The sequence below is a fragment of the Fundulus heteroclitus genome, chromosome 6 (assembly GCF_011125445.2).
Source record: "Fundulus heteroclitus isolate FHET01 chromosome 6, MU-UCD_Fhet_4.1, whole genome shotgun sequence".
In the NCBI taxonomy this organism is placed as follows: Eukaryota; Metazoa; Chordata; class Actinopteri; order Cyprinodontiformes; family Fundulidae; genus Fundulus; species Fundulus heteroclitus.
In genome coordinates, this window is record NC_046366.1 from 17,134,907 (window position 1) to 17,152,263 (window position 17,357).

Consider the following 17,357-nt stretch of genomic DNA (forward strand, 5'->3'; position numbering starts at 1 on the left):
GTCATTTTTTTGGGTGGACTGTACTGGTCTATTTGAATGGCTCTTTTCCAGAGTGCCTACATGAGGAACACCCAAGGCAGGTAGGATCCTTCTGGTAGCCTAACACACACAACCATAAAGACCACCCATCAAAAAAGCTTTAATACGCTTAATTTTGGATTTTAAGTACTAGTAAGTCTAGGGTTAATAGAAATAATTACAAAGCATGAATTAATAACACAAGTTTCACTTTTTGAATTGCACTGTAACTTTTAAAAAGGATTATTTAGGAATGAAAACGACTTATTAAATGTGTAACCTTACCTTCTAAATTTATGTGCAACTGTCACAAATTCATTTTGCATTGCAATAAATAAAACACCACTTGGCATAGCTTTAAGTTTTATTTACACTGAGGAAATGAAAAAGGGAAAATTGGATGCATCGGTGACCTCTTCTTGCAGGAAAAGGCCCAAGAGTTGGTTACAGTAGGTGTAGACAGACATACGGTAAAATAAGAATCCCCTTTAAAAAAAAAAAAAAATTACAGGAGACAGTTTCCACATTTCAAGAGCAACAGAGTACATTTGTATACAATCTCTAAAAGAGCATATGAAATGTACATATATTGTACATTTCATAGTTGTAGTGACAAAGCACTTGATATATATATATTAGAAGTACGACTTAATTTAGAAATAAACCAATAAAAACGTGCATTTTCCTGGAAGGCACATGGTGCAAACCGCCACTTATGGCTATTTTTAAAGTTTAAGCTCAAAAAAATGCAAGTCTTTGCTGTTAAGTACACACAACGATCTCTCATCTGAGCCATCAATGTCCATCTTTCACCTCTCAATCTTGCTTGAAACTAAATAGATTTTATTCCAAAATAAGGCAGAGTTGAAGTTGATGAGCTTTTGAAGTTCTCAAAGATCATCAGCAAAGCCTTTTAGTATACATGGATATGTACAGTTGTTTATAGATAGAAAACCCTCACTGAGTTGCAAAACAATTCATAGCTATTAGGTCCTTCAGGAATGGTGAAATAATGCTGGTTTACCCACAATGGTGATACTTTTTTTTAAGGCCTGTGTTAATTTCAAATAATGAATGACTAAACACATCAGCCTGCAACTAATTTCTCTGAACACTGCATAAATAAATGAAAGAAAAGAAAATCCTTCCAGGCTTTTGTAAAGCTTTATAATAACCTCCACTCTTAGAAAAGGTTATTTCACCTAGAAAACCTAATCCTATGAAGCTAACTTCTTTGATTTGCACGGCCCAAGGTTTACGTATTCCTCGATGTACGATAAAGGGTATAAAATGCTTGTTTTATCTTTTATTAAAATAAAGGATGATGTGAAACATAATGTTGGATGTAGTTCATAAAGCAAGATCCCAAATGTCACCCACTTGCAATAAAGGTGTTTGTGTTTTGTAGGTTTCTCAAACCTGTTTTAGTACTCAGACCATTAATACTTTAGGTCTCTAGCACTTAGGCCAAATTAACCTCTAAAGTTTCCAGTTTGGGCTCTTTAACTTTTAAGCAAGACGACGATGTTTAGCAGGCTTTTGATTTTCTTTGGCCTGGAGTGAACATAAGACGAAAAAAAATAAATTCTTCCACCCTTTTTAAGTGTGTACTAAGGTAACCCATGGGGCTTAGAGAATAATCAGGATGAGGCAGAGAGGGAAAAAAAAGGGTCAAAGACAGTAAAGAGACAATCACACTTCCATTGCTTTGGTTTGACTCTTTGGATCCGACCTAGCCTTCCTGTCCGAAGTCTTCTGTGAATTTTTTCAGTTTTCCCAAGTCCTGTTCGTTAACTGTTGGCTTTGTGTTGGACAGAGACCTCAGCATGTCAGGCTAAAAGCAGGAAGAAGAAGAACAAAAATGGTTCAAATATGAGTTTCTATTAGGAGTTTATAGAATTATAATTCTGACTTTTTTGTATAATTTGACATCTTTGAAGACGCTTGTTTTGAGTATTGGTTTGAATGCAAAAATAAAAAATAAAATAAAATAAAAAAATAACATTGGACGTGCTCGATTACAGATCAGAGCCGTTAGAAACAAAATTGTCCAATTTCAGTCTGGATAATTGATTAGCACATCTCTAAGACATTAGTACCACCTTTTAAATATTCTTACCATGGACACCACCGGTTCCAACAGCTTCTCTCCAGGAACCTCCATCCAGGTCATTTCAATTGCGTTGGGATCACCGGGAGAGCACGGAGTCAAGAGGTCATCAATAATAGTATTTGGGTCGGATCTGGATGGACCTCTTACCTTTTTTAAAAACACAAAAAGGTAACGTGAGTGAGGTTAATTTGAACGTATTGTACCATTGCATTAAATCTTATAAGGGCTTTCTGAAGACATACCCGTTTGAAGTGGGTTGCTGACTGGACTTTTCGAACAGGCTGCATTAGAGCGTCTCTGACAATGACGCTGATATCTGCTCCTGAGTACCCGTCTGTTTTCTTGCCCAGAGTGACAAAGTCCGAATCAGTGAGGCTGTTGGGGGTCGAGCCCAGATTGAGCTTAAACATGAAGGAGCGAGCGTGCTCCTCAGGCAGCGGGATGTAGATCCTCTTCTCAAAGCTGAAACATCATTGAAATGGTTTGCTCTGAGAACAAGACGATGGCGACAAGACATTACGCGGCTTTGCAAACATCTGTTGACATTTACCGTCTTCTGATGGCAGAGTCTAGAGTCCAGGGGATGTTTGTGGCTCCCAGCACCAGCACGCCCTCGTTGTCGTTACCCACACCTGTAAAGCAGACAAAGATTGAATAAAACCGATCATACAGTTGAAAATAGATACTTACAAACACCATATTAGAAGACATTTCTTTCTCACTATCTTGACATTCCTAAAGATGCATTAATCGCCTTTTCAAGCTCTGCCCATAAATGTTTCTAGAGGACAAAGATCAGGGCTTTGTGATGGACACTTAAAACATTAACTTTATTGTCTTTAAGCCACTCTGAATCCATTTTCATGACGTGCTTTAGGGTCATTTCCATTTGCAAAATCTATCTGTGCTCAAGCTTTAACCATTCCTCCAGCAGCAAAACACCCATTCAACAAGATGCTGCCACCAGCATCCTACACAGGTGGATGCCACGCCTGTGCTTCACAGTTCTCATACAGGACATGTCCCCAAAAGGGAAGGTCTTTGTCCCTGAGCGCAGTCACTACCAGTAATCTGGCTTTTGACATTGCTTGTGAGTAATGGCTTCTTCCTCTTCGAGTGACCTTTCAGGGCTCATTTAACTTTGCATGATGACACACTTACCAGCTTTAGCCAGCATCTTCACAAAGTCTTTCGCTTTTGTTCTGGGGTTGATAAGCAAAACTTCTCTTACCAATTATTTTAACATTAAGCATAATAATAATAATAATAATAATTTGGTAACCCTAACTGACCTAAACCAGGAAATATTTACCGTAGTCTCATTTAATGACAGTGGGGACAAAAAGGGTTGTATCTTTCTGCAGAGTGAATGCAAATACCTGGTTTCAACTGCATAAGCAACACCAGCGTGTTGAGTTTATTTAAATTTAAATGCTACATTGGCCATGTATGTCTGAGCCTCACCCAAAAGCTTAGAATAAAATGAAGATCAAAAATATATTCAAGAAAACATTGTCCGTATTTAAAAGAACCCATTTTATTACACGCCGTAATGAAATTATGAGCTTTGTTTAAATTACTGGAACTTTCTAAAAGTACAGACTTTTTAAAAAGGTCTGGTGAAGTACCCCTTATTTTCACAATAAAAGCCAGAGGGATAAACTATACATCATCTAAAAAATAAAATAAAATAAAATAGATAAATCAAAATCATGTTAAAAAAGCAAATAGTTCAGCACAGATTCACAATGGGCAGTTTAAGATATTTCTAATATGACAAGTACTTCCTCTTTATTTGAAGTCTGTCTTAACCATTTGTCAACTTGTGTTAAGAATTATTTTAAAAGTTGCCAACCTTGAGTTGTGTTACAAAAATAGAGTTTTTAACGCTTCAATAATTCCGACAGGGACAAAGCAAAATGCACATTTCCCCTTTTCACTGCTTTTGCAACATCCCCTCAGGCTTGTTACAGTAGTACAAATTTGCATGGCTTTCTTGAAACTTTTAACCATGATGGAAATGCAGAAAACAAATGTTTTAGATATTTTGAAAGCAAAATGACATGTAGGCATTTAAGCACAAGAAAACGTTTAAAATGAAGCCCTTTCCTCATTTCTACTGCTTTTAAAGATAATCTATTGGTGAAAACTTACGAGGCTAACCCTGAGTCCGATCACTGCTGATTAAATCAACCATTTTTCACATTCTATATGTTGCAGTGCCCGCTACAAAGATACTGAGCCTCACAATAAATGTTAGTCTGTTCTTCACTTGTAGGTAAAACTATCTACTAAAAGAATGCAATGCGGTATAATGCAATAAAACATCCGACTTTGATTTATCACACTGACAGAGAAATACATAAACAGTATATTTCTAACAATCTGTGTTTAGTAACTATTGAGAAGGACTGTCAGCGTTTACACTCACCCTGCATCTGAACCAGGAACTCTGTTTTAATTCGACGAGCTGCTTCGCTCTCGTTTTCACTCCTTGAGCCGCACAACGAGTCAATCTCATCGATGAAGATGATTGAAGGCCTATGCTCCCTTGCAAGGCTGAACAGATTTTTCACCAACCTGCAAAGTGAAATAAAGTGTTTCAGACACTTAACTCCTTGTCAGTAAATCTTCAATAAATGACACTATTCCTGATTATTTACCAGGGGAACAAATACATATTCTTTTTACTTCAGGAGTTACTGTGTCTATAACTCACTTTTCACTCTCTCCCAGCCATTTGGAGACAAGGTCCGATGAAGAGATTGAGAAGAAGGTTGAGTTGTTTGCCTCCGTTGCCACAGCCTTAGCGAGGTAAGACTTCCCTGTACCAGGAGGCCCAAAGAGCAAGATCCCCCTCCAGGGAGTTCTCTTTCCTGAAAGTTGCATGAAGAACTCATTAAAGTCCATTTACGAAATCCTTAATATGGTATAAACTCCTTAATAAATAAGGCATACCGGTGAAAAGGTGGGGGAATTTGATGGGAAGAATGACAGCCTCTTTTAAAGCCTCCTTGGCTCCCTCTAGACCAGCAACATCATTCCATTTGATGTTTGGCTTCTCCATAACAATTGCACCTGGGAAGGAATTTCATTATGAAGCATAAACAGTAAGCTTATTTAGAAATGAAATGAAATGAAATGAGATGAAATGAAATATGTTCATCGTTCAATACAAACCTGAGAGCTGATTTTGGAATTTCTTTTTCTCTGGATCGTCACCCTCGTCACTTTCATTCCTGGGCACAGCGATATCAGCGGTTATAAATCTAAGTTAGCTGTGATTACATTTTCATACCCATGAATGGAAACCACTTCATCAATGTACTAATGGCACAAACAACACACACACACGCAAACACACACACACACACACACACACAGCGCTAGGACACACCCATTAACGCACCCTTTGTCATCGGACTGCGACTCTTTGACAGGCTTAGCGGGAGGAGCTTTTTCCTTTTTCTTCAGGTACTCCTTCAGCTTCTCTGCCCTATCCAGGTATTCAGCACATTTTGCCCGGATGCTCTGTTTTGCTTTGTCTCCCTGGGCCTCATCTGTCGAAGATAGAAAACAAATAAAAGAAGCTAGGAATTAGGAATGATGACATAAGAAATGATCATTCTTTGTCTCTCTGAATAAACAGATTTTATGCATTTAAGGCTCCTCCACTGATTCATCCCAGTATTTTATACAGACCCGTTGCCTATCAAATAATTTTTCGTTCCAGTTATACATTTCCAAGAATTCTGGAGATAAATGCAATAATTAAGCATTGATTTTTAGCATAGTTAAATCACATTTTCTGAAGACTTAAAAATTAGGAGACATTTTTATTAGATAGTAGAAAATTACTTTAGTTGTTAAAGCGGTTAGAAAATGTCCCTCTGAAGCAGGAGTCCGTATCCTGCATCTACAGAGCTACATGTTTCTCTTTAGCCTCCTCACAGTTGCTCCTAATAACAGCATCTGATGGGAAAAACAACTTGACCAACAAATATACAGCAAAGCTAATCAATGCAATATAAAAGACTAATTCATTTTCCAAAAATATTAAAAAGGCCTAATTTGGTCTAATCCTGGTCAAGGTGTGATTTACTTGTCATCCTTTATTTGTTTTAAAAGCTAGAATAAAAATATCTATGTTTTTTCTACAATAAAACTAATCTTAAACAGCATATATTTGTTAAACCTTTTTCTTTATCTTTTTCTTTGGGTCAAGGATGATTTGCAGCTCCAGGCAAATGTTATTTAGTAGGAAATAAAGTAAAATGGCCTTTTGGATTATTGCTGACCCCTTGCCTAGATGGGTATGAACTGAAGCATTGCTGAGACAAGACGCCTCCTATTTGTAGCTGAAAATGAAAACAGAACCAAAAAAAAAGAAAACACATTAAAAAACACACACCAAAATTACAAATGCACAAAACGGTGAAGGGTCAAAATGTTCAGCACCCTCCAGTGTTTTTTCCCCCATACAAAATATACTATTTTACAGAATACATACAGCTAAAATAGGTCATTACCAAGCAGTGATTCCGGATGAGCAAAATGTGTTACTAAAACTCTGTCTTACATTTTACCACATGAAGAAAGTACTGAACAGCAGCCTGATAGAGACGGAGCGCCTCCTCGAAGTTCTGGGCTTTATCCTCTTGAGCTGCCTTGCTGGCGAGATCAATCGCTTTCTGAAAGAATAGAGAGGGGAAAAAAAAAACCTTAATTATAACAGCACTTGTTTGTGCTGATGTTAAAAGAAGAAAAACAAATCTGTTTAGTGGTTATTATGATTGTACACACTGATTTATGAAACTATCGACCTCAGACGTCACAGCACACTGACAAGATGAAGCAGAAATAACATAACTTTGTAAAAGCATAGAAAATACCATTCCTTAATGCGCAGCCTTTCACACAGCCCTAATCTCCTTAGATCAGACTTACTGTTACACTTGTCCCGTTTGGTGACATCAAACACATAACGATAGGATCCTGTAACTAACCTTTTTTTTTGGCTCACTTCCTTCTCGTTGCTCAAAGGTGTACCTATTAAAATTATGTCTAGCGCAATTAAAATAATTCAGTATTTATTCTCCAAACGCATGTTTTGAGAACCCACCTAAAGCCTGTTAGCTAGGTGCAGGTAATCTGTTTCCTTTAGAGAGAGATTAATAGCTAAAAACTCTCAATAAACCGGACCTAAGTGCGACAAAAGCGGCAGAATATACACACAGGAAAAAAAAAAAAGATGTCAGCCACTGCTGGTCTGTGTTCATAACAGACTGCCGACCTGTCAGCTAGTTTAGCTAGCAATGCTAATTAGCCGCTATTGTTACAGACGTTAGGCTCTCTAAACTGAATTTAAAAGGGCAACACCTCGCAGGAAGTACGACGAACATTTTGTGGTTGTTTTTATTGTAAGAATAGAACACGTACAACATTTTAGGGGGTGACGTTTAGGCGCAAAATACTTTTTTTCCAAAAGGTTCCCGTAATGTTTTAGCCAAGCTCAAGAGTTGCTCCTAGCACTTACCTGTAAATTATTGTTGGCCATAAGGGCTAAATCACTGGCTCAATACCCCGCAAAAACGCCACACCACCGTGGAAAAACTTATTTTAAACACTCTGCGTCGGAATTCAGCCGCACATGTAAACTGCTAGCTCGATAATCGAGGTTTTCAGCGGACTTGTTTTCGTTTGTCAGATCACCCAGAGTCAGAGTTGGGAAGCTCCTTCCGCATTGAAAAGTCGATGTTCGCGTGCACAGAATGCGATGACGTCAAGACGTCGCTCCAACTACGCCCTTTTCTTTTCGAGAAGGAAACAAAACATTGTTGTTTTATTTTACAGGAGCCCATATAAAACATTTTCAATTAGAGGACATTTTACTCCAAAATATAAGTGCAAATTTCTAGACGTAATTATGAAAGTACAGTTCTTACCCGAACAAGAACCTCGATTTATCTGCCTGGATCATTACGATGCATCAGGACAAGAGTCTAATCTTTTCCCCAGTGATTTTCTTTTTAAGCAGCTAGAGTAAAACACTAAGAAAAGAAAACACCTAGAGCTGTGCGACTGAAAATTCCCCTAATTTTTATTTTTACAGCTGAGCCCTGCATATTCACATCCGGTTTGATTGTTGTAAATTCAGCTCATTAAAATCATGATAATAATCTAACTTGAGGTTTTCATGTTTTTAAAATGATGGTTTACCCAATCCCTTAAACACTGAATTTATTAAAAAATATATATATATTTTAGTTCAACGAATATTTGAACACTGGCCAGCCTTCAAATAAGGTTAATGTGTGATCCTTTTTTGCTTTAATACCTTATGTTGTTAACAAAGCTCTGTGAGTTGTGCATTTCAAAGGATGCTATCTTGTTTTGATCCAATTTTATGAATAGTCATGTCATATTCTTAAGTTACCTTATGAGTTCTGTAATTCTCTATAGTGGGCTTTAAATGAATAATTACCGGAAGAAAAGGTATGCCTATCTTACAAATACATAAATATTTTGAGAGTTATATACCGTAAAAACTATTTACCCTTTTTTATTCTTCTTTCGGCTGTGACCTCTACAATAGATGCGTCCTCTAAAGCTGACTTTGAAGACTTCATCTTTTTTTGTGTGTGTGTTGAAAGTCAATAATTTAAGAGGGAGCATTTGTCCTTCAAGGTGTCAAACATTTGTTTCTATCTCTCCACCTTCCAAGTCTCTGAATATTAAAAAGTATTGGTAAAAATGGGTAAATGTTGTCAGTCAGTAAAGTACAAGTCAGACATTGAATGTTTAGAGGGTGTTTATTCCTTTTCCAAAACCTAAAAGGAGTCTAGAAAAATGTAAAAGCTGGATATGCCACCGGCTCACAGGGAGCTGAACACAACAGTGATCGACAGGGAACTACCACATGTTCATCTGTATGACGTTAACTCAATTTTTGGTCATAATTGCATGCTCAAATTGAAGGGTAATGCTTAATGCTAGTTCTGCTATGTTTTATGTATTTTGGATATATGTATATCGCGACTTCTGTTTCCCGAAGTTGAGTCTTTGTGCAAAATCAGGCCTGTTAACTGATCATAGCTGACAAAGTGTTTAAAGCTATAGTTGGTATTCCTGTGAAATGGTCCTTCCATCCTGACAGTAGTAAATACTTTATGTATTCAGAAAAAGGAGGTTAAAAATTAGATCTCTGTGAAAACTGCGGCCTGTAAAAACTGACCTATCAAGGTCCAAGGGCAGGGATGGGTCAGAGAACGGATCCTGCCCTCACTCTCCTCTGTCCCTCAAGTTGCAGGGGTATCACCTTATCTATTGGTTGTCCCACATGTCATTCATTCTGACGCGCCTATGGAGCGTCAATATGCGTGCACGTTTCTTATTAGTTTCCGCTTGCTGGCTGCACATACGCACTTCTGGTGTTTATGAATCCAGATAGCTTCAGTTAGCTTTGGTGTTAGCCGTTCGTTGTAGCTCCGCTGCTCTCACCGTACACTTCGAACATGGCGGAGAGTTGCAAGAAGCAAACCGCGCACAAGTTTAAGAGAAGAAGAGAAAGACCTCAGTAGCAGGTAAGACGGTGCAGTTATTTAAAAAGGGACTTGGGGGGGGGGGGGGGGGGACTTCTGAAAAAATAAAAAAAAAAAATCGCAGACTCTACCTTTAATAGGTATAATGTAAAGTCACATTTGCACACCTAATACAGAATTTCCCTGTAAATTTATAAAGTCAACAAACTTCAAGAATATTTTAGGTTTAGGAATTCAACTTGCGTTCTGCGTTTGAGTTTGCAAAACTTAGTATTTTAGGTTTTTGTAACTTGAAATTCCAATTTATATCAAAGTAGCAGTGACTTAGAAAAAGTGATGTATAAACTATGAATCTTTAATTTCTTAATTAACCAAAATCATACTTATTAATTAGCCCTTATTGTCCTTCAGTGCAGAAATTTGTCATCTGCATTATAACTCAGCGCTTTTTTGTTTCAGGGACAGTAACAGTCTACGTTTTGAACCGGCGACCTTTGCAGCCTCTCTAAAAAGCAAATTTTCTGCCCTCTATCCACTAGGCCACCATCTAACAGCTCCAAACACTGACCTCTGGTAACTTAAGTGTGAGTTGCAGTAACTTTAAACTTCAATAAGAAATAAATGAGAAGCTTTATTGTCATTGTACAGAAAGTACAACAAAATTTTGTTTGCCAGCAATTTATATTGTTAACATTGGACAATAAAAGAACACTCAGCCTCTAACTCAAAAGGCAACTCCAAAAGTTGGTTTTCCTGCATTTCATAACAAAAGCACGAAGAGTAGCAGAACTTTCACTGGTTTAAATAACCTAAAACTTAAAAGGTATAAGTACTGACAACTCACTCTACCTTGGCTTTCTGAACTGACTTAAATCACCGTCCCTATATGTCACACTTAGTTTTTCAGGTTTTCACAACTGAAAGTGTTTTTTTTTTTACAGCATCAGTAACAACTTTCTGACGCATTTGTCGTCTCACTTCTAAATCACTCAACTGTCTAATCCCACTCTGAATGCCTGAAAAGAAAAGTCACAATAATGTCACACTGCCACAGGACAGCACTTATTACAAGCAAGTAATCCCATTTTTCAGACTTTAGTGAACTCTTGTAAAAAATATCTCCTGTTATGTGTTACTCCATATTACCTGTTGGGCTGCTGCTGTCGCTCCCTCACGTTGACTCCCTTTCTGAAACCCTTGATGTCCCTGCATGGCATTACAACGTTAAATATGATAACATACAGTATCAGGATTTGACTTAAAAAGAAGATTAAAAAAAAGAAAAAAGCAGCATCTGTGGAGGCTTTTCTTATGCATACAGATTTTTAACAACAAATGTGCAGATGTGACTAGGCTCATACACTATCAAATCTGTTGACAGTAAAACCTAACCCAGACATTAAAAGCCTTACCTCCGGCCCTGTACCATCCTCTTGTTTTTCTGTGCTGCATTGCTGCTCCTAAACATACAAAATACAGAGATTCATGTCTAAATGTACAGCTCCTGAGCATAATGGTGGCACATTTTTAAAATAAATGGGGGGAAAACAGCCACCTCTCAGTTACTATGGCGTAGCATTTCAGCATACAAGTGTGCAGAACACTTTTGGGGTGTTCTATTGTAGCCGATAACCAACCCAGACCTTTATAGTACTGTGGAAATAATGACTAAAAAAAAATCAATTCTCCTGATAAGATATTATTGCAAATATCTAATATAATGTCAGGCATGTTATATAGCCAAGTATGATTAGGTGTCCCCGTTACACTGATGTTACTTAAGAAAACTAAGTAAGTCCCGCTGTTTTTTAAGCCTTTTCTTTGGTAGTAGCACTTTGCTGAGAGATGACAAAACATTTTTTGGATGGTGTTGACATTACGAGGGAACACTGACAAGTTAGCAGTGCAATAATGGACGGGTGCCCATTCCCCGATGAAAAATGCCAACTAACCACAATACGCATGTTTGGAACACGGACCGATTATGTGCTGCTTGTGTTTTTGAGCAAACATGTCATACTATTAAAAAATAATCTCTTAAGGCATGATGGTTAATTATTCTGAGCCCATGTGATGCATTTTAAACAGTTTAGATTTGACATTTGGGGTTAGATTTCTAAATACAAAGACCTACCATCACCGATATAAAACATATATTTTACTTGATCATCACAGGCAATAATGTCTAGAATAAAAATGCATTGCAATGACCTCTTTATTCACGAGGTACTCTTGAAGCTCTTCCACTCTGTCCAGATACTTCTTACATGAATCTCGAATCTTCTGGTTACCATCTTTCCCCTGAGGTTCTCCTGAAAAGGGGGGAAAAAAAACAAAACACTCAGACATTTTGTCAACACATGTCATGAAATATCTGTTACTGTATCATAACGCAGGCAATTCAAAGCCTCGACTCCAATTTTAACAGTTTAGAAAATTTCCTACTGCAATAAATGAAAAAAGGGGTTGTTTATCTTAAATATTTTTTTAATAGTCAAGGATTTATGTTTACAAAGGCAAAAATCAATCAAGCAAGGACATTAACAAATTATAATTTGAAGCTGTAAAGACGTACTAAACCCCAGGCCAGTAATACAGAAGAAGATAACGTTAGTCACCGTTTTTGACGCACGTTTCAAAATGTGAAGAAAATACTTGACAGCATGCTGGTAGGATTGAATGGCCTCCTCATAGTTCCCAGCCTGGTCCTCCTGTGAAGCTTTCTGTGCTACAGCTATAGCTTTCTGTAAGAGCAAGAGATTAATGGTACCACACCGTTAGATTTAATTTCAATCATAATTTCTAGTGACGAGGCCGCAATCCTTTTCACTCATAATAAATGGTTTAGCTTATCCCATTGGGGTTGCCACCATTAATCATGCACCTGCATTTTACCTTATCCCTAGATTTATCGTCTGTCCCACCGATATTCTGTTTATCCTCTTTCAGTACTGCCTGCTGTCTTTCCTGTTTTTCTCCTCCCTGCAAGCTTCATATTCAAACTCACTTGTCCAATATTCCCACTATCCCTCTTCTGTGCCTTAACTGTTAGACTTTCTGTACAAACCCATCAGCCTAAAGCTTCCCTCTGATCCACCGTCTTTATCCCTTTAAATATTGGTCCCTGTGAATGAAAATCTTGACGTGTTCCTTAGTCTCTTAGTGCCAAAATGTAGTGTTACAGCTCGCGTTCAAAAAACAAAGTCCCGTTGAGGTTAAACTACTTTGCATCGGAAATGTAGCTATACCTTCCATAGCCAATGAGAACAACAATCAGAGACCCAACGTAACTCTGGAGGAACTGCAGAGATTCACAGTTTAAGTGGAAGAATCTGTTGACTGGACAACTACTACTACTACTAATACTACTACTACTACTACTACTCATCCACTGTACACATCTGATGTTTTAGGAAGTGTGGCAAGAAGAAAGCAATTGTTGGAACAAGCCAAAAGAAGTGCCCTCTTCAGCGTGCCACAAAGACCACGTGGGGGACACAGCAAACATGGAGAAGGTGTCTGCTCAAATGAGACCAAAACAAGACTTTTTTGGCCCATATGCAAAACCACTATGTGTGGTGGGGAATTAATAACACTGCACGTTATCCCCACAGTGAAACGTGGTGGTTGCAGCATCATGCTGCGAGGATGATTTGTCGTCTCCCTGCCCGGGACAGGGAAGCTAGACAGAGTAAATGGGATGATAGAAGGAAATAAATACTTTGCTAGATTCTAAATTCAATCGCTTAGATCAAAAGTAGGAAACATAACTCTGAATCATTTACTGCTGATTTATTGCTAAACCACACATGATGATGTTTACACACCCTAAAACAAAATTTATCCCTGGGATTGTTTGCTATCATCTGTGTGTGTGTGTGTGTGTGTGTGTGTGTGTGTATATATATATATATATATATATATATATATATATATATATATATATACACGCACACATTCTGTGTGCATCCAGAGCCAGTGTCTGTCTCAAAAAAGATTTCCCTATGGTAACACGGTGAAAGTAAAGATTCTATCTATCTATCTATCTATCTATCTATCTATCTATCTATCTATCTATCTATCTATCTATCTATCTATCTATCTGAGTTCCGTACAATGCATATCAAAGCAGTATTTGTGTTTTCTGGGTTCAGATTGCAGTGACAATCACAGCAATACAATCTATAGCCACGACACATTTTTAATATTCAAATCGTATTCAGCCTAGACAGTGTGGAAAAAAAATATGCAGAAGGGAAAGTACAGTTCACAACTAACACAAGAGAGGTAAAGATATTTGCTGTGTATAGTCATCATGAAAAGTGTTGCCATTGTACAGATAAATAAATAAATAAATAAAACTGAGTATAACCTCCTTAAAATATTAGATTACATATACTGCGTCAGATCCCGTAATCTATCGACCTAATGTAAAGAACAGTTTTAGATCAGTAGGGAAACTGCAGCGGGCAAAACGGAACATGGCACGTATAAAATCTAACTCTCTACACAGGAAACAGCTGAACCAAGCTGAAGAATGGTTGAACTTCGTTCTAAGGCAACCATACAAATGTCAAAAATGAAACCAGGAAGCTGCCGGTCTTTCAGAAAGTTAGACATCCTACCTGGAGATTTGTGGGCTCCATACGGAGTGGGCGGCCTAATAAAAGTAGAGAAAGATCCCAGCGAGTCCTTTGGTTCACGCTTTCAGTGTCGCCACGACCAGTTCCTGTGCGCTTATCGCTGCCGCATCGCTGACATAATAATAAGGCGTATGCGCTCCGGCCGCCTGTCTGTCCCGTTTAAGAGGAATGGTAACAATGCTGTGACCAGCGAGCGCTCCTGCCAGTGAGTCACCGAGAGGAGAAGCTCATTTGTTGACGGGCAAGTTATAAACACAAGTTGCCAAGGACATAATCTAAAAGTCACCAGAGCATTTTTCTACATTTTAAAATTCGATTAGATTCGCTTTGTTCAAATGCACAAACAGCAGAGAGAAAGCTTTGACATTTCTTTTGTTTTGAAGTGTTGCCGTTTGACCTGAAACATCGCGACAAATTGTTGACTTTCATGAGAGCGGAAAATGAAACCGAGATCTGAACAGGACACCGTGTAATAGGAAACTGAGTCCACTAGATGGCGCTCACACACCACTGTCGTTTGGACGGCGTCACATGTTGAGGATAATGTTTTTTTGTTTTTTTCCCTCTACTAAATCACTGTTTCTAAACTACATATTTTGTAGCAGTAAGATAAAGAAAATAAATCAAATGAAATATTATCATACCGTGTTTTAAATACCACACTCTAAAAGCAGTGACCAGCAGGATAACGTTCAATACATGTATGTTTTTTTTTTTTTTTAAATACACAGATCTGGTCAGAAGTTAACATACACTCATGAGTGGCATGGATGCTAAATTAATTTTGGACAAATTTGAATATTTTCCCCCAGAGGACTGTTAGTATAATATACAAGTTCAGTGGATGCTTGAAGAAAAACTGGGTCCTCTAATTCACACGGGGTCACAGTTATACATAAAGGCTCAAATCTTTACATTGACTCCCACTGATATTCGTATAAATTCTCTGCTCTTTTAAACACCAATGATTGCAGGTATTTAAAGTGATTGGTTTCCTGGAACAGACTAAGCTTTCAGGTTCAAGTATGTTCAACAGGAATGATTTGAGGGACATTCCAGAAGCGTGATGCTAATCCACTTTATTCACTCCAAAGTCCACTTTGATGTGTGATTGGGATCATTGACCTTTTGGCGGTTCTTTCCTGCTCTGCATTATCTCAGGCTATGTTATTATTAAACTGGTTTCACTAAAGTTATTATCTAGACATGTGGCATCCGATTATGTTCGACTTCCAATCTTAAATATTCAGACTGTCCAGATCTCAAATGGATCATTAATCTAGGACAAGAGATTCTTTAAACAAAAGGGTTTCCACTTAATGAAACCTTCCTCACTCTGCAAAATCACAAAAAAAAAAGACAAAAAATATTTTTTCTTCTTTTTTTCCCCGGATCAATATGGATTGAGGCTGAGTTACATAGGAGAAAACTGGACTGAGTGATTCTTCAATTGATATGAGACCCTTTAAAATAAGGCTGTGATGTTGTATGTTTTTATTCTATAAAAACAATAGTCTCAATTTTCTTTCTATCTATCTATCTATCTATCTATCTATCTATCTATCTATCTATCTATCTATCTATCTATCTATCTATCTATCTATCTATCTATCCATCCATCCATCCATCCATCCATCCATCCATCCATCCATCCATCCATCCATCCATCCATCCATCCATCCATCCATCCATCCATCCATCCATCCATCCATCCATCCAGGGTTGGCATAAGGAGCCCGCTTGCCCAGTGCCTTATTTATGCAAGAACCGCCACTGCGCTACTTATATTTTATAGTCCAATCATTCCCCTCTTAAAAAAAGAACCATGCAAATAAATCAGCAAAATCAAAACATGACATTCCTTCCTATGATGTGAGTAAGCTTCCGCGCTGCCCTGCAGCACAATGTCCCACGTCCATAGAGGCGCGTATATAAGAAAGTAATTGTTGAGCTTGTGGGGAAACAGACCCACGCGTCTCTGGGGAGGGAGTGAAGGCAGTGCTAATTGTGCTAACAGACCTTTGGCCCCGGCTCGCTCTCTGCGCGCCCAGGAGTGCAGCTCATAGCGGCTGACACCTGAGAGCTCTGCTGAGGCGCTTCAGTTCAGCTCCGGACAAGGAACACTCGCCTCGCTCGCTCCGCGGCGGATATGCGCCGGAAAGGAGGGCACAACTCCAAGCGGCGGGACGTAGACCTCAGTCTCTCTCTCAGCGTCTAACATTGGCGAAAGAGCGCAGATCCACCAAAAGGGCTGTTCTCGCGTTAAATAAGTCAATCAAACCACTTCATGGACAGCTCCGGATGACGGGAGCTCCTCCACTCAGGCGGCGGGTTGCGCTCAGCATCTAGGGTCTCCGATGGAGAACACACCGAGGCGGAGGACAGGAGCTCGTCTCCTGGCTGTGCTGCTGTGGACCTTTTGGACGACAGTGGACGGCCAGGAGACTTTTAACGACTTGACGGGTTTCAGCTTGAATCCGCCGTACTTCAACCTGGCAGAGGGCTCCGGCATATCTGCAACAGCAACCTGCGGCCAGGATGAGGCTGGCGCACCGAGAGTTGATTTGTTCTGTAAGCTTGTCGGAGGACCTACTCTGGGTCTCCCTACTCAAAATATACAGGTAAGGGAGTAAAGAAGATCTACATCACATCTCTATCGGTTGTGTTTTTTGTTATTATGATTATGATTGTTAATAAATTAATTGATTAATAACAACTATTATTATGACTATTATTACTGCTGTTGGTCAATTCCATTTGTAAAGGCCTAGTTTATAGCACCCTAGGGAACACTTTACAAGACCAGGAACAGTTTTTCCTTGCCTTGACCAACTTGCACAACTGCCAGAAATAGTTTTACACTCTAGAGTTTCCCACAACTCCTGAAGGAAATCTCCTTCAACAGATCTTGAGGGTTCTCACAGGAATTTCACTCTCAGGAACTTCTCTGACACACATGATTAATGCGACCGATCTCCATCCGATCTGTGTAGCTGATGTGTTGGCTTTCTCCACACCTGAATAGTGCTGCAGCTTTCGATT

The 17,357-nt window shown here is 38.6% G+C and overlaps 2 protein-coding genes across 4 annotated transcripts in view; one reads left to right on the plus strand and one right to left on the minus strand.

The window, feature by feature from the left end:
• Positions 1 to 364: 364 nt before the first annotated feature.
• vps4b (vacuolar protein sorting 4 homolog B) lies at positions 365 to 14,672 on the minus strand. 3 transcript variants are annotated; one of them, XM_012875191.3, is made up of 15 exons: positions 14,298 to 14,672; positions 12,305 to 12,416; positions 11,884 to 11,984; positions 11,085 to 11,132; positions 10,819 to 10,878; positions 6,711 to 6,822; positions 5,541 to 5,691; positions 5,312 to 5,370; positions 5,090 to 5,209; positions 4,851 to 5,007; positions 4,563 to 4,711; positions 2,682 to 2,763; positions 2,374 to 2,593; positions 2,138 to 2,278; positions 365 to 1,852 (listed from the first exon to the last, which is right to left on the minus strand). In XM_012875191.3, exons 1-15 carry the CDS (start codon positions 14,316 to 14,318, stop codon positions 1,751 to 1,753), a joined length of 1,635 nt encoding a protein of 544 aa, XP_012730645.2. In that variant the 5' UTR covers positions 14,319 to 14,672; the 3' UTR covers positions 365 to 1,750. The 3 variants fall into 3 exon arrangements, with proteins under 3 accessions (XP_012730645.2, XP_021178511.2, XP_012730653.2); XM_021322836.2 differs by having other exon boundaries at positions 11,085 to 11,129; positions 14,298 to 14,532; XM_012875199.3 differs by lacking the exons at positions 10,819 to 10,878; positions 11,085 to 11,132; positions 11,884 to 11,984; positions 12,305 to 12,416; positions 14,298 to 14,672 and adding an exon at positions 7,668 to 7,890.
• A 1,624-nt stretch (positions 14,673 to 16,296) lies between these two features.
• Positions 16,297 to 17,357, plus strand: part of LOC105934721 (laminin subunit alpha-3) — a 100,287-nt gene continuing 99,226 nt past the window's right edge. The window contains exon 1 of the mRNA XM_021322844.2: positions 16,297 to 16,936. Within this exon, the coding sequence (XP_021178519.2) occupies positions 16,673 to 16,936 (264 nt within the window). The 5' untranslated portion in view covers positions 16,297 to 16,672. The remainder of the gene's footprint in view (positions 16,937 to 17,357) is intronic.